This window comes from Rhinatrema bivittatum, chromosome 14 (assembly GCF_901001135.1).
Source record: "Rhinatrema bivittatum chromosome 14, aRhiBiv1.1, whole genome shotgun sequence".
Taxonomy (NCBI): Eukaryota; Metazoa; Chordata; class Amphibia; order Gymnophiona; family Rhinatrematidae; genus Rhinatrema; species Rhinatrema bivittatum.
Window position 1 is genome coordinate 8,252,562 of NC_042628.1, and position 23,806 is coordinate 8,276,367.

The 23,806-nt window shown below is 43.5% G+C and overlaps 2 protein-coding genes across 3 annotated transcripts; one reads left to right on the forward strand and one right to left on the reverse strand.

Annotated features, from left to right (window-relative positions):
- Positions 1-2: 2 nt before the first annotated feature.
- On the forward strand, positions 3-9,842 carry PTCD1 (pentatricopeptide repeat domain 1). Its single transcript, XM_029577589.1, has 9 exons — positions 3-331; positions 942-1,478; positions 2,732-2,872; positions 3,639-3,857; positions 4,699-4,800; positions 6,822-7,559; positions 8,360-8,476; positions 9,125-9,307; positions 9,518-9,842. The coding sequence occupies exons 2-9, from the start codon at positions 1,005-1,007 to the stop codon at positions 9,686-9,688; spliced, it is 2,145 nt and encodes a 714-aa protein (XP_029433449.1). The 5' UTR covers positions 3-331; positions 942-1,004; the 3' UTR covers positions 9,689-9,842.
- A 708-nt stretch (positions 9,843-10,550) lies between these two features.
- BUD31 (BUD31 homolog) lies at positions 10,551-23,738 on the reverse strand. Of its 2 annotated transcripts, none has more exons than XM_029577599.1 (5): positions 23,502-23,738; positions 22,797-22,901; positions 18,782-18,904; positions 18,434-18,600; positions 10,551-11,396 (listed from the first exon to the last, which is right to left on the reverse strand). In XM_029577599.1, exons 2-5 carry the CDS (start codon positions 22,888-22,890, stop codon positions 11,346-11,348), a joined length of 435 nt encoding a protein of 144 aa, XP_029433459.1. In that variant the 5' UTR covers positions 22,891-22,901; positions 23,502-23,738; the 3' UTR covers positions 10,551-11,345. The 2 variants fall into 2 exon arrangements, with proteins under 2 accessions (XP_029433459.1, XP_029433460.1); XM_029577600.1 differs by lacking the exon at positions 23,502-23,738 and adding an exon at positions 23,216-23,462.
- Between the last annotated feature and the right edge of the window lie 68 nt (positions 23,739-23,806).

A 23,806-nucleotide genomic window follows, 5' to 3' on the forward strand; every position in this document is an offset into this window, starting at 1 on the left:
TCCGCAGGCTTCGGCTTTCCTTGCAGGGGGGGGGGGCCCTGCGGGCTTTTTCTGTTCTCTGCTTAGCGCGGAGAGGCCTGCGCTTCATGGCCGTTTTTAAAGGGGCTGCTTGGTCATCATTACCTTCCTCGAGGCAAGCATTCCGCTGGATTTCAAGTTGACCCTTACCCGCCGGACAGCATTTATCGCTGGAATGGCCGAGTAACGTGGGACTCTCTGAAGTCCAGGAAACTGGCCAAAGCATGCGAGCATGGTTCCCACCGTTAGAAAACCCTTGGAATGTGACACGGGGGAGGGCGTGTGCTGTATGATATTTTATATTGTTAGTTAGGTACGTATCTGATATCAAAAGGTGAAGGGCGAGTAATCGTCATGTACATAGATAGATGACGGCAGAAAAAGACCAAAGTCTGCCCAGCCAGCTCCCACACTTACTTTCCCCATACTTATCTGTTTCACCGACCACCGAGTTCAATCAAACAAGGTCCAAATTAGTGCCTGGAGGAATGCCAAGGACCCCAATTGATCTCTGGCTTTCCCCTTCACTTCTTCCCAACTAGGGGTCCTCTGTTATTGTTTTTGCCTCCACTGGGAGGCCCTTTTCATGAAGAAGTATTTTCTAATATTAGTCCTGACTCTCTACCCCTTTGGAGCCTCATCCCATGATTTCTTTTAGAACTTTCTGTCCACTGAAAAAGGCTTGTTTCTTATGCATTATTTATACCTTTTAGGGATTTTAATGTCAGGCAGACCTGGCTTTAAAATATAGATGGTTCCTTTCAGTCCTAAACGTCTCCACCTTTAAATAATGCACTTTGGTAAATAATACTGTCAGCAACATTTGCCAGCTGACATGGAATACAGGGCAAAAAAACCAGTGATTTGGTTTTGCAGACCTTCAGAATTTGTTCTAATTAAGGGTTTATCTTTATTTCTTATAGCATTTAGGAAATAAGGATACATTGATCTGCAGCTGAAGAACACATTAATACTCCTGGACCATCATGAGACTTTTACAGCTTCTGTCCTGTCAGTTTCCAGTGGGATCTGTTTCTCTGAATTACTTTTATCGCACACTCTGTCCTCTGGTGCCCGCTTCTGTTTGTTTGAGCCATAGCAACAGGAGGGTCTCCCACTGCATCCGATTACTGCAATGGAACCAACATTGGGGGATGCTGCGACTTTTGAGTACATCTCAAGGGTTGTGCACTTTAGGTGACAGTAACCAGAAAGAGGACAGAACTGTGGAAAGCAGCAACCTCAGTAAGGCACTGGAAGAAGATAGGGAGGAAGGATTTGGGATGCTTTCTGATAAATATTCCTCCCGAAGAATGTTTCTAAAAACATCAGCAGACTTGCAGAATTTAGACCTCCAAGACGATGAGGTAGAGAAGACAAAACCAAAACGCAGGCAAGGTCCAAAGAACACTCCCTACTGGTATTTCCTACGGTGCAAGGCCCTAATAAAAGAAGGCAAGGTAGGTTTCTTGGTCTTAAGCCTTGCTTTGTGGTCCTTACAGCAGCTTTACGGTTCCTCTCCGAATTTCTGTTCTATCATAAAGAATTTAAGAAGGTTGATGGAATTTCTTTTTGTTTTGATCAGGATGCAACACTGATCTAAAAAAAAAAAAAATGTTTCTGGAAGTACACTGGGAAGAAACTCAAACTGCCCTTTTGTATTATAAACAGGGCTTCTTAGTTAAGATTTTAATCAATATAAACACCCCAAATGCAAAAAAAAAAAAAGGTTTATTGAATAAACCCCAGAAAAATACCCCTCCTCTTGCCTACCTTGGATCCTCCACTCCGATTTTGTGCCTTTTCCATGCTGTTTGTGGAAGATAAGAAATTATAACTAAATAACTTCTCCGATACACAAATTTATATATTTGGTTTAGCCAGAAAAGTTTCCCAGCAATGATACTGGTGCCGCAAAAACACAATAAACACTGATTTTGCACCCTTAAAGAATCCCAACTTTGCTGGAAAGTCAACATCTAAATTTACAATTTATCAATGCCAAGAAATAGACACCCTAATTATAAAGCAGCAGGAAGCATGCAATCAGTAAAATTGCTGGATTTGACTTGACATCTCGTACAGTGTTAACACAGAGTAGAAGAACAACTGGACCATTTTCCTGTGGGATGCAGGGGAACTTTTTCCTAGGGCTCTCTTTGAAACAAAAATTCCCATAGATCCTAAATCTGACCATTAGATGTCACCCTTGAACGAGGACCATGGCTCTCTCCCACCCCAGACGAGGGGGTATCATCTCCATAAGTTTTTTATTATAAAATATTTTGATCCACTCAGCCAATTGTTCCATCAGCTAGGAAATAGCATAAGATAGCACACACTTTTTCTTATCTCTTTGGAATTCGGTGTGTGTATTAATGAAGTGAAGAGGCTTAGATTTGGGTTTTAGTTACTTGCCTCTCCCAATCTGTAATGAAGGCAAGTTTCAGTTCAGGTCCAATAGGTAGCTCCCTGCCTCTGAGGACTTAGAATCTAAGTGGTACCTGGAGCACTGGCGATGACTAGCCCAAAGTCATAAGGCGTATCCTTGGGAGAAGCCGGATTTGAACACGGGCTCCCCTGATTCTCAGTCCTGTTGCTCAGAATATAATATTACATTTTCTTTAAAAAACAAAAAAAATGTCAAGAAATGAATGTACACAATTGTGTTTTCTAATCCTTTTATTGTTTCTCTCTTGGCACTTGCCTTCAGTTGGCAGAGGCTCTGGAGCTGTTCGAGGTGCAGATGCTTAAGGAAGAGGGTCTCCAGCCAGAGGAAAGCAATTATACTGTACTCATCGGGGGCTGTGGTAGAGTTGGCTATGTGAAGAAGGCCTTCAAACTCTACTCTGATGTAAGCACTCATAACTCCTAGACTACAGGATTCATCTCCTGATAATGGAAGAATGTTAGGAATTATTAGGAAAAGAATGGTGAGACCACACCTAGAGTACTGTGTGCAGTTCTGGTTGCTGAATCTCAAAAAAGATCAAGTTGAACTGGAAAAGGTACAGAGCAGGGTGACCAAAACAATAAAAAGGATGGGACAGCTCCCCTATGAGGAAAGTCTAAAGAGGTTAGGACTTTTCAGCTTGGAGAAGGATATGATAAAGGTCTATAAAATCATGAGTGAAATAGAATGGGTAAATGTGAAATGGTTATTTACTGTTTCAAAAAACAAAAAGAGTAGAGGGCACTCCATGAAGTGTAAGTAGCAGATTTAAAACAAATCAGAGAAAATACTTTTCAACTCAATGTAGGAACTCATTGCCAGATGGTATGGCAAAAGCAGTTAACATAGCTGGGTTTAACAAATGTTTAGACAAGTTCCTGAAGGAGAAGTTCATAAATTGTTATTAACCAGGTAGACCTGGGGAAAGCCATTACTTATCCCTGGAAGTTAGCAGCATGGGATCTATCTACTGTTTAGGATCTTGTCAGGTACTTGTGACCCGGACTGGCCACTGTTGGAAACAGGACCCTTGGTTTGACCCAGTAGAGTAATTCTTATGTTCTTAATGACAGGAGGCTGAAATGCTACATAAGACCCTGATCTCAGTACCTTATGAAGTAAGACTGAAATTATCACAATATTTCTTTTTGTGTTTTTTTTTATCTAGATGAAAAAACGAGATTTAGAACCAACAGATGCCACTTACACGGCCTTGTTCAATGCGTGCGCACAGTCACCATGGAAGGACTCAGGGCTGCAGCAATCCTTAAAGCTACAGCAAGAGCTGAAGTCTAAAAACATCCAGCTGAATCTTATCACATACCAGTCTCTATTGAAAGTCTGTGCTATCTGCTCAGATCTTAGGGCCTGCTTTGAAGTATTCAAGGTAATGTAGAGGATACTTTGTGTTTGAGTCTGACTTATTCTGTAGGCAGGGCGCCGGGCATCTGGCATGTGGATTATCTACCAGTAACAATGCACCTTGCTTAATGTTGAACAAGGACTGTAGAGATACAGGAAGTGCAGAATGTGTTGTCAGATGGAAAGGAGGTGCCAAGTGAGAAGTTCATTTTATAATCCATACATCGTATTTATTGAAAGCAAGTGCTATATAGAATTCCCCCCTGTTTTTCTTCTAGGACTGGATTACCTGTTAGCCTTTATCTCCCCTCTCCACTGGGGCACACCCAGCCAGTCGGATTTTCAGGATACCTACAATAAGCATGGATGAGGTAGATGTGCATTCACTGCCTCCATTGTATGCAAATCTCTCTCTTGCATTTTCATTTGGGCATCTTAAAAACCCAACCTTTTGTGTCTGTCCCAAGGACTGGGTTGAGAACCACTGTCTACAGTGACTCCTTCACGAGGGAGAGTGCTACTAGAATTGTTCTTCCAATTGGAAGAAGATAGCACAGGTAACAGTAGCCCTGAGCTCCCCTCTGGTTAGCGCTGCTGTGATATTCTTGGTGGAGGACAGAAGAGATAGGAGCTTCTCTAAAACCAGTGGCCGTCACTATCCGTTTAAGGGCTGAGGGACTGATGTAGATGTGAGCTCCTCCTGCGACATATCCTACTGGCAGTGGTTAAAATTCTTCCTTTTCCTTCTCTGGCAATAAGTATTTCTCGTTGGCTATTGGGGAGTGGGGATGGGGGTTCTGCCTGGTTAGTAATCAGGGTGTAGAACATACATTGCTACTCATGTATTCATTTTGATTTCTCTGTAGGAAATAGTTCACAAAGGTCATAGGGTCACAGAGGAGACCTTTAATATCCTGCTGATGGGCTGCATAAAGGACAAGGATACTGGCTTCAGATATGTCCTGCAGGTATCTTCTCTCTGTCTTCTCTCCAGCTCTAGGCCTGGCAATGGCTTTACCTTCAGTTAGTGGGTATCTGACGTGTTATCTGCACACAAACTGGCATCCTTAGGGCGATTTTGCTTCCTGCTCAGTGCAGTGGAAGAACGGACACCAGGTAAAACCTAAAATGAGGGAGGATGCAGATCTGAAAATATAGAACTTGTTTCATTTTCTTCATAATCCAAGGAAAATCTCACTTCCAGAACATTTTTAAACAGACTGAAGTCTGTTACATTCCATTAGTGTGTCCGTGACATGAATCAACAGAATAATGCAGCTGGGAGAGATCCAACAGTGGCGGATTGCGCAGTCAGTGCTCCTGGATTTTTAAAAATATTTTCTAGAATTATATGTAATGTAGATTTATTAGGGGAAGGAAAGTGTGATAAAGGTTTATAAAATCCTGAGTGGTGGAACAGCTAACTAAAGAAGGTTGTTTATTCTTTCAGATAGTACAGGACTAGGGGGCTCTTTGGGAAGGGCACACTGGGTGGTTGACAGCTGGGGGTCCTGCTTTATGTAAATCCTATCTAAAATCCCACCTTTTTGAGGCTGCTTTTAAATCTTAACTCCCACCTTTCCTGCTTTACAGACTCATTAATTTTAACCATTTCCTTAATAAATGAAATTTGCAAAGTCCCTTTTTTTCACTCTGGATGTTTGTCTTGCTTAAAGCTCTACTGAGCAGGTACTGTCTTTTTTTTTTTAATGCATTTTTGTATGTCTGGTAGCTCAAAACATAGAAATGACAGCAGAAAAGGACCAAACAGTCCATCCAATCTGCCACGCCATACGAGTCACCCCTATACTTATCAGTTTCCCAGACTGTTAAAGTTTGAGTCTAGTTCCCCGTTATCTCTTGCCGTTGAAGCAGAGAGCAATGTTGGAGTTGCATCAAAAGTATCAGGCTTATTTGTTAAGGGTAGAAACCGCCATACCAGCAAGTTACCCCCATGCACTCTATTCCTCATTTCCATCCTCGAGCCTTTAGGGATCCAACAGTGTTTATCCCATGCCCCTTTGAAATCTTTTAATGTTAGAGGGAGACTTAACAACTTAATTACATTCATTCTCCCCAACCAAGAAACTGCCATATCCTCCCAGTCCAGAAAATTCAATGTAACTTTTCTTAGCAACTGATCATGATTCAATGAAAAAGTAAAGTTAAATTATTAGGAATCATTAGCCCTAAGCCCAATCTGAAAGCCTGTAGTCAGTGACCCCACACTCGAATCTTTCAGGCTCATTTTACAGGGTAATATCATTGAGTCAGTAAAGTTCACAGACCCATTTCCGAAATCCTTTACTGAATCCATAACAAATGGGAGCAGAGTAATTGGGTCCTGTAAGTAAATTTGTAGATCAGCTGAGTGTAAGGGGAGAACATGCGTTTCCTCTCCCAGAAATCGCAACTCGTTCTATTGTTAGGGCAAATAATAATGGGAAAAGCAGACCCCCTTGCCTGTAAAGTGCATCTGTTCACCTGATCCACAGCTGAGGTTGCAGCTTATAAAGACTTGGACCAAACAGAAGTTTCCCCAAAGCCAGATTTGGAGAGAATAGAAATAGATAAGGCCACTCAATTTTATCAAAAGCCTTTTCTGCGTCAAGTGATAACTGTCCCTTAACTGCAACTAGCACATTAATCAAACACCTAATAATATCCCGCCCTTATCAACCTTTAATAAATCCCGTTTGATCAGGATGCGTTAACTGCAAATATACCATTCAAATCTAAGGCGCAGGAGTTTTGTGAAAACCTTATATTCAATAAAGAAGTAGGCCTAGAACTGGCACATAACGAACGAATCCTCCCCTTCCTTATGCGCCACACCTATTATAGCTTCCTAAAAAGAATTAGGGAGTGCCTATCACTGAAGCTCTGCAGGGAATCTGGACAAGCCACCTTATTACCTTCTTTCACGAGAAAGGCTTTATCTAGACAATCCCTTTGATTATTTTGATAAATTCTCTTTTCTTCTTAACAGGTTTGGAGGCAGATGTTGAAACTTGAGATAAAGCCCAATGCTAGCAGTTACAATTTGCTGCTTCGTGCTACAAGGGACTGTGGGATAGGAGATGCCGCTGTGGCTTCTGATTTGTTACTGAGAGCTGAAGAACCAACTCCCAGTCGGTTAAAACTGAAGGCAGGCCGGCATGGTCAGAAGAGGAAGAAAGGCAACACTCATACTGCATCTGAACTAGATGTTGAGACCTTAGAAAAACAAATTTTTCCAGATGGTGCCGGTGATCCTGAGGAGAGTAAACCCAGACAGAAAAAGGAAGCAAAGAATCAGTGTTTTTCTGCCATTGAAGACAGCGAAAAGCTTGATCTCAATCATGTGGCTTTAAACAGAAACCTGAGTGTCTCAAGGCCTGATGAAGGAGGTACAGGCCAGCACTCAGAAACCACCTACCACCTTCCAAACTTGCTGGATCAGAAAATATCGAGGGGGAATGTGGTTTCATTAGGGGCAGTGGCCACAGCTTTTGACCGTCTGGCTCTGATTGGGAACCTGGAGGGCTTCCTGAGGAAAATGAAAGAGGACAGCGTGGCACCCGACATCAAAACGTTTACACTGTTGGCTGAGGTAGTAGAACCTAAAAGCCAATCTGAATCCTTTTTGTTGAATATCATGGATCAGCACAAGATTAGGGCAGACCTGCCATTTTTTAACACACTATTGAGGAAGAGAAGTAAACTTGGGGACCTGGATGGAGCAAAGGTGAGAATAAGGATCATAAATTGTAACGTTCCCAGCCAGATGGACTCAGGACCAATGGGTTATGTGCTCCGCTGCCAGCAGATGGAGACGGAGTCAGGTTTCAAAGGTGATGTCACCCTAGATACACCCCTGCAGTGACCTCAGCCATTCAGTATCTCTCAGTCTCCTAGCAGATGTGGACGCTATCCCCACATCAGCAGCAATGTTTAGCGGGATTGCAGCACTAGTTTGAAGGAGAAATTTACCTTTTAAATTGAAAGGAAGACAGAGCCCCCACTCTCCTGCGTTGATACCTAAAGGTCCCTCCCCAAGTTGAGAATTCCTGAGGTGCTGTCTTAGGCTGTTGGCAGCAGGCTTTAAAAAGATTAGGAAGCCATTCCCATCCTTTTGTATCATTATAAGGCTCTCTTTATGGCTGCTTAACCATTCGCACATATAAACCAAGCACTGCAGTAAATTCCTGTAGTTTAGAAGGCAGGATGGAGCTCGCTCAAGAGCCTTGTGCAGAGCCTACCTTTGGGTAGCAGGTGTTACCATAAGAAGCTGGAGGGGTTTTTTCCCTCTTTTTCTTGGCTATGGATGCTTCTGTAGTAGCCCCTGCTACTCAGCCCAAGGAGTTGAAGCTAGAGCTGGGCACTGCCTCAAGCTCTTCTGTATAAGAGAACTCCCAGGCTATTAAATTGACACAGCATTTGTGGCATTTTTAAAGGATGCTAGAGAGATGGTGTGGGCCAGCTTGTGAGTTTTTGTACTGGAGGGACCAATTACGTACGTCTAACTATTTGCATGTTTTGCTGCAGGAACTGCTGCCTGTTTTGGTGAAGAGAGGACTGGCCCCTGATCTGCAAACATTTTCTAACTTGGCGATTGCCTGCCGCAAAAAGAAAGATGGACTTCAGTTACTCAAAGACATGAAGGTACAGAGGTAGTCCGAGATGTCTCTGTGTAGCACCGTCTCACAAGGAACACACCATGTCATAGTTTTTTTACATCATTTACAGAACAAGCATTATTATTATCACTAGTGCAGTTCTGAGCTTGCCACCACTGCTAACTCTGTTAAATCACTCCCACCAGGGGCTTCTTAGTGACAGGGCTGAAATCTCAGCTGCTCTCATTCTCTCTCCCCCCACTCACTCATGGAACAGCTTGTATCATTACTTTTCAAAGCAATTAATGTACTCATTTATGTTTAAAAAAAAAAGTGATGCATTATCTTTGTTAAAGTCTTCCCTTTGGATGACCCACCTTTAGTAGCCCCCATTTATTCCACCTGGTACATGCTATTTGATTTGTAAACTATTAGTCAAATAAAATGATTAACAAAGTAGCTTCAAGCTGTAATTGGTAATATAGTTGTGGCAGTAAGTTGTAACTTTTACTTCAATGCATTTTCTGAAGAAAAAAAAACATCTAGGCTTGCAGTAGTTGTACCCTCTCTCCTAGACCATCTCTCTTCCAAGATCTGCAGCTGTTAGTAAGGTAACAGCTCTTAGAAAAACGCTTTGTCCTTTGTACCTTGGGGCTTAAGCTGAGTTTAATATTCTGTGTTTGGAATGTTTCAGACCTCGGGGATGGTACCGAATAACTACATCTATAGCACCCTTATTAATGTTGCTGTTAAACAGTTGGATTATCTTTACCTCACCGATATCTTGAGAGACATGAGAGAGAACCTGGTCCCTCCCAATGAGATCATCATCCGTCAACTCGAGTTTGCAGCCCAGTATCCACCCAGCTTTGATAGGGTAAGTATCTGAGAAACAGTAGAAAGAAGGGGCAGTCTACGCTAACCCTGCTCTGCCTCCATTTCAGCCACGTGCATCGGCAGTAAGCTACATGAACTAGCCTTTTACTGAAGTGGTAGTGTGTGTTTCTTCTAAAGTCAGAACAAACTTGGGAAGGGTGGAGATCACTTATTAACTTCTACATTTGGTTTCAATGGGTTTCTGTTTTAGTACAAAAGAAAAAATGTCTTCCTGGAAAAGATCGATGGTTTCCGAGGTTACTACTCTCGTTGGTTGAAGTGGATGCCTGCAGAGCACAGCCAGCACCCCTGGGCCCAGTACCAAACATCTAAACTGCACGCCAAGAACAAGGAACCAGATGTTGATGGGGGGGAACTGTAAAGCAGCACACGGCTCTTTCCTGTGGACTCACCCTGTCTGGCCCGCTCTAACTGTTGCAGAGTATTTTTTAACCTCATCTTCCGGAAGTGCATTGTGAACAACATTAACCTGTACAGTACTTGCTAATATAGTGGATGTTTCCATCTCTATCTTTTTCCTAGCCTCCGCTCTTACCTTTAAGGAATTATCAGTACCTGCCTGAGACAGGGATAGTGGGCATTCTTCTTATGGGAGGAAATGGGTGCAAGTCCCTTCACATTTAAGCACAAGGCCACCACAGACCAGGGAGATAAAAATCAGCAGAGGATCAGGACTATTACTTCTTTTAGGCTCCAGTGTATCTACGGGCCGCCTCACATTGTATGCAACATCTTCTTTAGAAAAGCTTCTACAGTTCTCCCTCCAATACATACACCCACCTTGGATTAGAGAGAAGGTAGGATTAGTTACAGTACAAAGGACTTGTGCTGAATTTAGTTACAACTTCCAACTGGCTAAAATGACAAATCTCACACTAGTGCATGTGTGAGATAGAACTATCTAGAAGAAAGATGGTATAAATCAGGAATAAAAAATATCAAGAGCCAGTTTGTGTTGTGTAATGAGGTCCCATCAGAACTAGTTAGCCCTGGTGGTACTATGAACCCAGAGAAATCCTTATGGGGCAAAGGGAGACAACCCCTGTATCACCTCCGTGATGTCCTAAAACTAGCCTTATCTCAAATAATTCACTCTTCTACGTGAAAATGCATGCAGTGCATCACAGGACTAGACTAGCTGATGTTCAAAGTTTAATGCATTTCTTGTAGTGGACGTGTGATGGCCCAAAGAGCCAAAACAAAACTTACACTGGATCGAGAGGTGTATAGACCGCATCTATGAATGTGGGCCACAGTCTTTATTAGGTAATGTTAGCCACCTACACACCCACAAGACAGAATTAATGAAAGGAATACGTCTTCATTTACAATAAATAGCACACAGAGACTATTAGACCATCACACTAGTAATGAGGGTTCCATGCTTTTGCAAATTTTACAGAACATTCATTCACTTTTCTAAACAACTAGCGCTGAAGTTAGTGTTGCCGTAGGCTGGCTAAAATCTGGGATTATATTTGATGCTGTACCCAGATTAAAAGCTTTAGTTCATTGGTTAGCCAAAATGCTAAACAAAAACTCTGTCAACTTACATTTTTAAGAATATAGTGTGGGCATAAACCACATTACCCATTCCCATCTTAGAGGTGTATAGTGGTAGGGTCAGCACCAAACCCGACTGTCTAGAGGAAGTGAAATGTTGGTAACAATGTTGCCAAAGGTGAAGCTGCAGAAGGATCATTATAGGGGGGAGCACATGGGGTGGGGGCAAGCATTAGGCAGCAGAAGAATAACAGATATGGTTCATTTACAACACCTACTGCCTCTATCAGACACAGATCAATTAGTGCAACATTTCTAAAGGACAAAGGTTTATTTTAAAATCAAATTACAGAAGACTGAAATGAGTTCTGCCTATGCTCTAGTCTGATCATGGCAAAGTTCGAGGGTGGCATTCACTCGACCAATAGCGAAGCGTGCATGAGCTGTGTGGTCCACCGCACTGTCTCAGGGTTTAAGTTTACACCCCCCCTCCCCCAGAGTCCAATAAAAAAGTTTTAACCAGAGCATCCTCTGCAGCCACAGTGTGTACATTCAATGATTCTTCCCTGTGGGAGGAAAAAAAAAAGCCAGGGATTTATATTCTCATAAAATGTTCACCGGAAAAGGTAAGAGTTCTCTATGCTGTGTAATTTCTGAACAGAAAGTGCACTTATCTTTAATGCTTCTTATAACAAGCCTTAAAATAGAATGAGCTGGAGCCAGCCCTTGCAAAAGGAGATCAACAGGGTGAAGTCTGGCCAGAGGATAAGTACTAACACGAGCAGTGGTCTTCATCATGAAACATAAGGGGGCAGACAAAGATCTAAAAACATTTCCTCTACCTTACACGACAGAAAATGAAGCAAAGGGGAGATAAGATGATGAAGTTTAGGCTTACCTGTTAATTTCCTTTTCGTCCTGCAGACCAATCTGTACTCAACACTGCTCCGGCACAACCCACATATTGGGGAGGGGTACGGCCTCTAGTGTGGCCAGCAATTCTCCTCCCTTGCCTGTAGGTCTAGCTTATGATGTATCTAAATGAGTGTAAAGTTGCCCAAGCTGCCGCTTTGCAGATATCCAGTGGAGATGCTGCCTTATATGTTGCCCAAAGTCGACAATTGGGCCCTGGTCAAGTGGACTTTCAGGCCCACTAGTTCATAAGAACATAAGATATGCCATACTGAGTCAGACCAAGGGTCCCATCAAGCCCAGTATCCTGTTTCCAACAGCGGCCAAACCAGGCCACAAGAACCTGGCAATTACCCAAACATTAAATGGAAGATCCCAAGCTACTAATCCTTATTGAATAATAGCAGTTTATGGGCTTCTGCTCTAGGAACTTATCCAAACCTTTTTTAAACCCAGTTACACTAACTGCCTTAACCACATCCTCTGGCAATGAATTCCAGAGCTTATTTATGCATTAAGTGAAAAAGAATTTTCTCCCATTTGTTTTACAATGAGCTACTTGCTAACTTCATGGAGAGTGCCCTAGTCTTTGTACAGGGTGGCCCATGGAAAAGTAGCCCACCTCCAATACCAGTGCATTGGAGGCGGGCTACTTTTCCATGGGCCACCCTGTATTATCTGATTCAGGTTTACCCATTCATATCCCCCCCCTCAGCCGTCTTTTCTCCAAGCTGAAAATCCCTAACCTTTCCTCATAAGGGAGCTGTTCCATCCAGTTTATCATTTTGGCCGCCCTTCTCTGTACTTTCTCCAGTGCAAATATATATCTTTTTTGAGATGCGGCAACCAGAATTGCATACAGTATTCAGGATGCGATCTCACCATGGAGTGATACAGAGGTGTTATGACATCCACCATTTTATTTGCCATTCCCTTCCTAATAATTCCTAACGTTTGCTTTTTTGATCACCACAGTACACCCAGTCAATGATTTCAATGCAGTATGACACCTAGATATCTTTCCTGGGTAGTAAACTAATGTGGAACCTAACAATGTGTAACCACAGCAAGGGTTATTTTTCCCTATATGCTTCACTTTGCACTTGTCCACATTAAATTTCATCTGCCATTTGGAAATCTTCCAGTTTCACGCGCTCCTAAAATTTATCACTATCTGCTTGAGATTTAACCACTCTGCATAATTTTGTGTCATCCACAAGGTTAAGCACCTCACTCGTCATGCCCCTTTCCAGTTCCTTTATAAATAAATTAAAAAGCACTGGTCCCAGTACAGATCCCTGAGGCACTCCACTGTTTTCCTTTTTCCACTGTGAAAACTGACCATTTAATTCTACTCTCTGTTTCCTGTCTAGATGGTCCGTCTTTCGTATGGATTCCGACCTTTCCAGGTATCAGACTAGGCGTCTGCCAATGTTGAGGTGGTGCAGATGGCGAGATTCTTCCGGATCCTTATGCTCATCTGGCGATAGTAGCAAGATGGAAGTGAGAAACCACTTTGGGGAGGAAGGACAGGACCGTGCGTAACTGAATGGCTCCCGGAGTGAGTCTGAGGAACGGTTCCTGGCAGGACAGTGCTTGTAGCTCGGAGATACGACGGGCCGAACAGACTGCTACCAGGAAGGCCGTTTTCAATGTTAATAGTCGTAGGGTCAGGCCATGGAGAGGTCTGAAGGAGGCTCCTGCTAAGAAGTCTAGAACTAGGTTGAGGTTCCACAGAGGCACTGGCCACTTTAGGGGAGGTCGGATCTGCTCGACTCCTTTCAGGAAGCGGTAGACGTCCGGATGAGAGGCTAGACTACCGTCCTCATTCTTGGTTCCGTAACATGACAATGCGGCCACCTGTACCTTGGTGGCGTTGAGACAATCCCTTCTATAGGATGTTCTGCAGGAATTCCAAAATCGTGGGATGATGTAGCGGTCCTCGCACCAGGCTTCAAATACTCTCCAAATCCTTATGTATGTTAGGGATGTGGAGAACTTACGTGCTCGGAGCAGGGTGTCTATTACTGCCCCTGAGAATCCGCTCTTCCTCAGGCGAGTCCTCTCAATGGCCAGACCGTAGGAGAGAATCGAGCTGGGTCCTCATGGAGGATTGGCCCTTGTTGGAGCAGATCCCTGTGTGGTGGTAACAGGAGAGGGCTCTCTGTCAGTAGCCTTCACATGTCTGCATACCACGGCCTTCTTGGCCAGTCCGGGGCCACTAGAAGTATTGGTCCCTTGTGTTCTATCTTGTGGATGATTCCGCCCAATAGGGGCCACGGCGGGAAGGCTTATAGTAGGGTTTCCTGTGGCCAGGTCTGTACCAGGGCATAGATTCCCTGGGACTGAGGTTCCTGTCTGCGGCTGAAGAAGCTGGGCACTTGGGCATTGGACTGGTTTTCCCCAACGGTTTACTATCAACTGGAAGGCTGTGGTCGACAGTCTCCATTCTCCTGGATCTAGACTTGCTCTGCTGAGGTAATCTACAGTGATGTTGTCTTTCCCCATGATGTGGGCAGCCGAGATATCTCGAAGGTTCGCTTCCGCCCACGTCATTAGGGGGTCTATTTCCAGAGACACCTGTTGGCGTCTGGTTCCTCCCTAACGGTTGATGTAGGCCACTGTTGTGGCGTTGTCCGACATGACTGACTGATTTGTCCCGGAGTCTGTGACCGAACCGTAGGCAGGCTAGTCTGACTGCCCATGCTTCTAGGTGGTTGGTGTTCCATCCCGACTCTTCTTTGTTCCATTGCCCCAGGTGGTCAGCTCCTGGCAGTGTGCTCCCCCATCCTCGTAGGCTGGCGTCCGTGGTGAGCAGGATCCAGGTCGGTGAGGATAGCCTCACTCCCTGGCTCAGATGGCCTTCTTGTAGCCACCATGGTAGTTGGTTCCGAACTTTGTCCGAGAGCTGGAGATGAACAGTGTAGTTCTGGGACAGCGGGTTCCATCGTGACAGTAGGGAGCGCTGTAGGGGTCTCATGCGAGCTCTTATTTAGTAGTGCCATGAGCTCTTACTCATGGCACTACTTCCAGTGTGGATGCCATGAGGCCGAGGACTTGGAGGTAGTCCCATACTGTGGGACGAAGCTCACTCAACAGGGTCATCAGTTTTGATCTCCTTGTCGGTGTCAGGATGACCTTGTCTTGTTTGGTGTTGAATTGAACTCCCAGGGATTCTAGAGACTGGGAGGGCTGCAGACAGCTGTTTGTGTTGACCACCCACCCGAGGCTCTCCAGTAGAGTTTTAACTCTGTTGGCGCCTGGTGACTTTCCTCTGGGGATTTTGCCCTGATCAGCCAATCGTCCAGATATGGGTGTACGAGGATTCCTTCCTTCCTCAGTGTTGCCGCCACTACCACCATGATTTTGGTGAACGTCCGGGGTGCTGTGGCTAACCCAAATGGTAGTGCCTGGAACTGGTAGTGATGGTCCAGGATCATGAAGCGTAGAAAACGCTGATGCTCTTGATGGACCGGAATGTGCAGGTAGGCTTCCGACAGATCCGGGGATGTAAGAAATTCTCCCGGTTTTATCGCCCTTATGACAGGGCGTAGGGTTTCCATGCGGAAGCGAGGAATCTTCAGGTGGCGGTTGACAGACTGAGGTCCAGGATGAGTCGGAACGTCCCTTCTTTCTTGGGGACGATAAAATAGATGGAATGGTGTCCAGTATTTATTTGTTGCGAGGGCACTGGTGTTATAGCCTCTAAGGTGAGTAATCTGGTCAGCGTAGTTTCCACTGCCGTCCTCTTGGAGGGGTCGTAGCAGGGGGATTTCACAAACTTGTCCGGAGGGATGTGGTGAAAATCCAGATAATATCCTGTAGGTATGCACTGTCTTTCTGACACCTCTTAGTGCTGTATTCCTGTATACCAGTGTTAGATACAGAATGCAAAGGACTCTGCCTACGTGCTGGAATGCAGCCAGCCAGCCAGACCCATTAGCTGATTGGTCTAATACATTCTCAAATGAAATGCACTGCACTAATCTAGAATCAACACTCTGCATATACTCTGATTGGTCAGTATGAAAGATTATCCACATTACTGAAACTTTGGGGTGGCTGGGTGAGTGTACAGTTGTATGGACCTGTCGCCCCCCAGAACAAACTATTTCCTCCTGCTTTGTTCTGTTCCTTGTCCCTATCCCTTTGCCTTTCCCTAATAATTGCAGCTGTACTTTCTTTAGAATAAACAATCCCTCTCGAATGATGGCTAGGACCCACTTGTCCGAAGTTCTCTCGACCCATCTTTGGTAGAATAGGGTAAGTCTGCCCTCTATGGCTTCTTCCCTTGGACGGGTCGGCTGATTTTCATTGTGGGGTGCGGCTGGGACCTGGACCCGAGCCGGCTCCCTTTTTGTTGTGCTTGTTCCGAAAGGACTGGCTCCTGCCTGCGGGGCGAGCCACCTGATATGTGCTTCTGTATGGATTGAAGCGCTGTGGTCCTCTACCCCTAGAAGTTCGGGGGAAGGGTCGCTGGTTTCTCTTATTCCTGTCCTCCGGTAGCCACAGTCGTGGGGATTCGCCCCATTTGTTGACTAGCTTCTCCAGTTCGCTTCCGAACAGGAGGGTTCCCCTTGAAAGGCGTCCTCGTGAGTCTTGTTTCGGACGATGCGTCAGCCAACCAGCTTCGGAGCCAGAGTTATCTTCTGGCCGCCACGGCGGATGACACGCCTCTAGCCACGGTGCGCACCAGATCATGCTTTTTTTTTTTTTTTCTCTTCATTTGTTAACTCCTTAATTCTAAGTGTCTCTATGGATTATTTTTGTGAGCTGCTTAGGGTCCTTTGACATAAGCAGCATAGAAATAAAGAACAACATAATTCTTCATCAATTAACTGCCCTTTAAAGGGAACTTTTGTTACGCAATCCCTCAATGGAGCATCAGCTAACCAATTTTGCAACTACAAAAATCTTCTGGCCCTGACCCCCGTTGCTACCTGCTTTGCCGAGGTCCTCACCAGATCATGTGTGTGTACTCTAAGAAGGCTGCTCCAGCCTCTATCTGAGCTGCCTCAGAAGAGCAATCTTCCGCTAAACTGGCTGCTTCACACCACTTCTGAATCCATCTTATTAAAGACCTTTTTCAGAAAAGCATCCTTTTGCCATGCTGCGTATCCTTAGGGGCTACGCCTCCTTCCAGTGGAACTGTGGTCCTCTCGGAAGACACTGCTACTGGTGCCTCTATCCTTGGTAATTTAAAATACCGCTCTGCTTCCTCCTGCCAGCAGATACAAATTGCACACTGCTTGTTTGGATCTTAGAGCTATAGCTGGGGTGTCCCCTTATCTTTGACATGCTGATGCAATGGGAAAACCTTAGCCGGTCATTTAATTCCTTTCAGAATGGGGTCTCCCTTCTTTTTACAGGTTTCTCCTCTGCCCACAGCTCTAGGGATTGCATCACTTGTTGGATAAGGGAGCCCAGTTATTTTCCAAACAGCCTTACTGCTTTATCTTCCCCAACCTCAGACTCCAAAGGGCTGCTATCTTCTGGTGGGGAGAGGCCTAGCGGGCAGTGGCTGCCTCTCTGGCATTCTTTTCCTCCTACAGACCTATCTGGAGAGTGGATCCATTCACCTTCACTGCCTTTCATTTCACAATATGCTTTGTGCATCAATAAAATAAATTCCGATGAGAATTCATGCTCCCTTTTCCTCTTCCAAAACAGACTACCTGACCTTTATTCCTTGGGCCTGCCTGACATGTTTAGCCCTTCCCTAGCTGTTCCTACCTGGGTGGCCTCCCTTGGCAGGCCCGACAAGTCACAGTTGCAGCAGAAAGAGCCCACATTGTGAACATTTTTCTCCCCCAGTCAGCCAGTATACCAACTCGCTCACTTCTCAGCTGCAGCCTTACAAGCTTTTCTACGTCCCCTCGTAGCAAGGGCTCCAATTGAGCTCCTCCATGCTTTGTGGGAGGCTTCTGATGCCCTGGCACCAGCCTGAAAAGGTCTGGATTTCACCGAGGGCCCATGCGTCTGCTCTCTTCCTCGTTGCCTTCATCGCCAGAGAACTACTGGCGGAGTTCCGGCTATCCCAGAATATACAGTGACGAAATCAAAAGACATGCTCTGCCTCCACCTGCTGGTATAAGAGAGGAATCCCATGCGAACAGACTGGTCTGCAGGACAAAAAGGAAACAGGCGTTTAAATAGCTCCAAGCAATAAATACACAGTAGGCAGGCCTCTCAACAAAAAGGGGACAGGAGTAATTTAAGAAAACATTTCTTTACAGAAAGAGTGGTGGACACATGAAATGGCCTCCCTGTGGAGGTAGTGGACCTGAGGGACAGGATGGAACTATAAAGCTGAGCAGGAGATGTGGATGGATCACCTGGTCCTTATCTGCTATCATGTTCTGTTTCTAGGGATTACCCAAACAGTCCCAATAGGTTTACTTAACATGCTAATCATAAAAATCTATTGTGATACTATGTATTTATAAAAGTATCAATAAAAAGCCAATTACATAAAAATACTTAAACCCATGACACTGAATGTTTGGCTAGTAATTCTTTCAAGAAAAGAGAAGGAAGATTTATTACTACCTACTTGCATAGAATTAGTTGGAGACCTGAATTTTAAGATGCAAGCTCCAGGAGCTCTCACAACCGTTCTAGGAACGAAGAGCGACACCATGAGGCATCCAGAACCCAAGAGCAGTCTGACAGTAATAACCCCTTCACTTACTACTTCCAGCTTGCTTTTGGGGACCCTGCAGATACAGTTTGTTCCGAAGTTAGTGTCCCGGGTCTGGATACAGCGCAGGCAGCACAGATTCTCATAGCCCTGTTTCTTCCATTTAGCAATCAGATTTTTATCGGCGTAGCCCTCCCTGATGCAGTACTCATACAATTCTGCATAGAAAATAAAATGTAAGAAATTAGCTCAGCACAATAGTCCCAGCTCCCAAATAAATTAACAAAACAAAAAAACAGTTCTATCAAAGAAAAAAACATCAGAGATGTCAGAGAAAAACAAGACAGGCCTTGTTTCTGCTTGTAAACGTGCCAAATCAAGCAGGAGACCCCCCCATACCTCGGCTAATGGCTTTCCTTTTATAAAAAAGATCAAAAATGTAACGAGTTTTCTGGTGATGAATTCGAAAGATGGGCCACAGGGATTCAACTTTCCTTTTTCCTTCATGGGGCTCAGTCTCAGCTAGAAAAGGAGACAGAAGTTAAATAGCTATTTGCACTTCAGCCAGCAATACACTAACAACATCACAGGCTGCAAAATCCATCAGCAATACAAAAAAAAAAAAAAAGCCAAGAATTAAAAAGTTATACAAAGCTGGACACCCTGCTAAAAGCATACAATGATAAAACAGGTAGGACGTAGCTTACCATTTCCTAAAACAATCCTTTCCTTAGCTATGTAAATGCCCCTTTTACTGCCCGATTCACTAAGGCTTTTCTCCCATTCTGTGTCTATGAGAAAATACCCTGAAGAGCCGGGCCCTTATTTTGCCAATATTTACAATGGATGCCAGATGCTGCTTCATCTGATAAGTGAAAAACTGTGCCAGATCTGAAGCCACACAAACTATAGGTTTCTTTTAATTGACCAGTTTCTTTCTGCTTCAAATCAGAACCAAGGCTCCAATCTCGCTGCCATATCTATTCATCAGGGACGGATTTAGGATTTTGCTGCCCCTAAGATACCTTTAGTGCTTTCACACACCCCCTCCCCCCACCACAAGGACCTGCTGTTCTCTGCTGAAAGGCAGCAAATCTCAGCCAGCCTGCGCACAGGCATAACGGGAGCCACTTCGCAAATCCAGGGCTGGCCTGAGGATTTTTTTTCCCCCTCTCTTATACCCCAATCTGTGGTCATTTCCTATAGCACTGTAAATCTCAGAACCCTACAATCAAAAGCCCCAGATCGGATCACTACTTGAGTGATGCACATGACTGCTCCCCCTAACCCTGTCTCTTCAGCATCACAATCTTTTATTTACTTCTAATGGGCTTTCCTAAATAAAGAACTCAAAAGTGTCCTCAGCCCCAGCTGACCTAGGGAGCAGAAGATTCCAGTCAGGGATCAAACCAGGAATCCTGCACAGTGGGCTAGCTCCAGGCTTTTTTTTTTTTTTTAATTATACCTCTCTGCCTCCCGCAGCTCCCTTCTGGACCATCGTGGGAGCCAGCACTTTGAATCCTGTGCCTGTTGGGACTCTGTGCACTGCCCGCTCTGTGCCACGGGTGGTCCGGCCCCGCCCCCTCTGACATCAGGGCGCTGCTGGAGGTGCTGTGCAGCTGTGCAGCAGTGCGTCGCGCGCCCCTTTGTGCGGCCTCTTCATGGTACTCCTGCCTCTTGGGACTATTCGTGAGTTTTGATAACTATTTTCCCTGCTTTACCATCATCTTTCACTATTCTTTTGTGTTTGCACTATTCCTCAACTGCTATGGAGATTTGTACTGTGTTTGGAAATGGTAAATATGGTAATCTTAGCCATTCTCCTCATAAATCCTTCTATGCAACAAAAATTCGAGTCACCAATGGTTATCTTGCCATTCTTTTTAATATTGTCAGATCCCTAACTACCCTACGAGGAAAGGCTAAAGAAGTTAGGGCTGTACAGTTTGGAGAAGAGATGACTGAGGGGGGGGGGGGGGGATATGACAGAAGTCTACAAAATCATGAAAGGCCTTGAACAAGTTAATGTAAATCGGTTATTTACTCTCTCAGATAACAGAAGGACCAGGGGGCACGCCATGAAGTTAGCAAGTAGCTCATTTAAAACAAATCAAAGAAAATTCTTTTTCACTCAGCGCATAGTTAAGCTCTGGAATTCATTGCCAGAGGATGTGGTTACAGCAGTTAGTGTTACTAGGTTTAAAAAAGGTTTGGATAGGTTCCTAGAGGTTAAATCCATAAACTGCCATTATGGTAATTAATAAGCAATAGCAGCTTGTGATCTAATGTTTGGGTACTTGCCAGGTACTTATGACTTGGATTGGCCACTATTGGAAACAGGATACTGAGCTTGATGGACCCTTGGTCTGACCAGACAACTCTTTCTGCAATAACATTGCACATCATTTCAGGACCAAGGTTATTGCCATCTCAGCTGAATTTGCCCGTTCCCAGTCCTAACCTTCCTCCCATCACTTGTACTGTGTCTTCTTTCGATGACACTGACCCTACTATTGTGTCTCATATTATCCAAAATGAAAGTTTTCTCTAGCCCTTATATGTGCCCATGCTTCCTTCTAAAAACCGTATGTGAACATATTTCAACTCTGTTAGAACACCTAATTAATCTCTCTCTGAATTCTAGTATTTTTCCTGATATCATCAAGCAAACTTCGGTTCACCCAATTCCAAAGAAGAAAAACTCAGATTTAACTGATCTGAGTAACTTACAACCTATAGCCTCACCAACTTCGCTAGCAAAGGTCCTAGAATCAGTTGTTTTACATCAATTAACCAACTACATTAACGAGAATGCCATATTTCATCCTAAGTAACATGGCTTCAGGAAAGGCCATAGTACCGAAACCCTACTTCTATCCTCATTCGACACCATCTTATGAGGGTTCGATGCAAACACAAAATTACTTACTAATATTGCTAGATATTTCTGCTGCCTTTGATGCTTTAGATCATACCATCTTACTAGTTGGCTTACAGTCTATTGGCATTTCCAACACTGTTCTCAAATCATTTACTTCCTATCTAATCACTCTCAACAGATCAACATTGGTCCATTTAGTTCTGAATGGTATACTATTCCTACAGGTGTTCCCCAAGGCTTATCACTTTTGGCTATTTTGTTTAATATTTATCTGTTACCCCTATGTCATCTCTTAGTTGGGTTAGGTGTAGAATTCAAGATCCATGCAGAAGATATTCACTTTTTCATGCTTTACAGCAGCTCCTGGTCCAATACTTTATCAATGGCTAGTCTTTAAATTAACTCCATTAACACCTGGTTATCTCACAGTCATCTAAAACTTAATCCCACTAAAACAGAGATCTTACATTTATTTACCATTCCTCATTCACAATGCAGTCCACCAACTCACCTAACATTTGGCAATTTTTCTATTCCTATCACTATCGATGTTCGCAGTCTCAGTGTAATGCTGAACTCAGCCTTATCCATTTCAAAAAATTTCTTCTTTAGGAAAAACCTCTTTCTACAAGATTCATCGATTAAACATCTAAAACCTTTACTATACCCTAAAATCTTTTGTACAGTTTTGCAGGCCCTACTTCTCCCAGGGTTAGACTATTTAATGCATTATACCTAGGGCTCCCAGACACTGCTTAAGTCGGTTACAACTTATACAAAAACACAGCTGCTCGTATTCTTACAAACTCAAAACACCGTGATAATATCACTCCTGTCCTCTGTTCATTGAAAAGGAACAGGGAGCCAGTGCAAATACAATACAAAACTCTATCCATTATCCACAACCTCATATACAAGAAACCTGCTATCTGGATATGCTCTTCTCCATGATTGTATCGACTTTCATGTCATCTCCGCTTCATGAATAAAAGTCTCCTAGAGGTCCACTCTGTTAAGTAGCCATATATGAGATATCACCAGAAAGCATGCCTACTCAGTAAATGCTCCCATTCTCTGGAATTGCATCCCCAATTCCCTCAGGCAATTAACAAATATTAAGGAATTAAAAAAACAAAAAAAACGTACTTATGCTCCAACACATTTAAACAGGTCACAAAGATTTGAATCCTAACAGTTCTTACAGAGAGATTTGTCCTGCTTTTGTTGCAGTTTTGTTTTTAAGATCTGTTTAGTTTTATCTTATTTTGTTTATATTTTATCATGAATGCTTACTATTGTAAACCACTTTGATCTACCTTTCATTGTAGAAGCGGTATATAAAAGTTTTTAAATAAATTTATTTATTTAAAGGTTTTTTAGACCGACATTCGTTGGAAACATCACATTGGTTTACATGGAACAGGAATGCAGCGTATATGCTTTACAATGAACTGTTAACAACAATAAACAACAAATAAATAAATACATATTTAAAATTACAGTTACATTTAAAGTCATTAACTCAAAACACACCTTCTCTCATTTTCTGATCCAGCTCATCTAGGGTTGGTTCAATTAACTCCCAGCCATCTGGAGGTGCTTTCCTGCTTCTCTTTACTTTGGGCATCTTCAACAATCCTGGAGAAATCAATGATAATATAAATAAAAATATAAAAAGCAAGCACATTCAATATTAATTAAAATATCTATTTTGCTAACCATGACTTAAAACCAGATGTTTTCTATTAAAACTAAAATTCAACTCTGATAAGTAGCAATCGATCAGGAGCAACTAAAACGACAAGTGAAAAAAGAAGGTAAAGGATCTGAACTTATTTTATAATTCTAAACTAATTCAGTAGGCATGGTATTTGGAGGAAAACTAGGACTGAAGATTTCTACATTTACAGCTGTTTTAAGTTTTGCAGAATGTAGACGTTTTTGTAACTTACCATAGATAACAGATCTGAAACGTTTTTGTAATTACAAATACCACAGACACTATGACATCGACCACTGTTACACCATCACTTACGCTTTTATTTTAAACTTGATTTAATTATGGATTTCTAGGCCACCTTTTGTGACTGACCAACTATTTCAAAGCTGACTACAATAAATGAGAACTAAATTTACAGGTAAGTAAATCAGCTCGTGCAGCAAATAGTATCTTTTGATCATTTTACTAAAGGTTTTTCCTAAGAGGGAAGTCTCTAAGAAACGTACGATACAACTCACCAGCGACAATTTATTGCAGGAAGGCGTCTCTTCCGCTTGCCTAGACTTTCTTTACTCTGACGCCTGAATATGACGTCACCTATTCCTCTGGGGTGGGGAGAAGGAATGACGATTTAGTCACTTTAATAAAAAGACTTCCGCACTCGCCAACCAATCTTATATTTCATTAACCCTTTGTTGTTGACCAAACCCCTTTAGGGTTTCATGAGGGATACCGGCGACAGTTCGCGCCACACTTTAATGACGACACCGCGTGTTGCGGCTGCATTGCGTCAGATTAGTCGCCCATGAAAATGCCTGTCAAA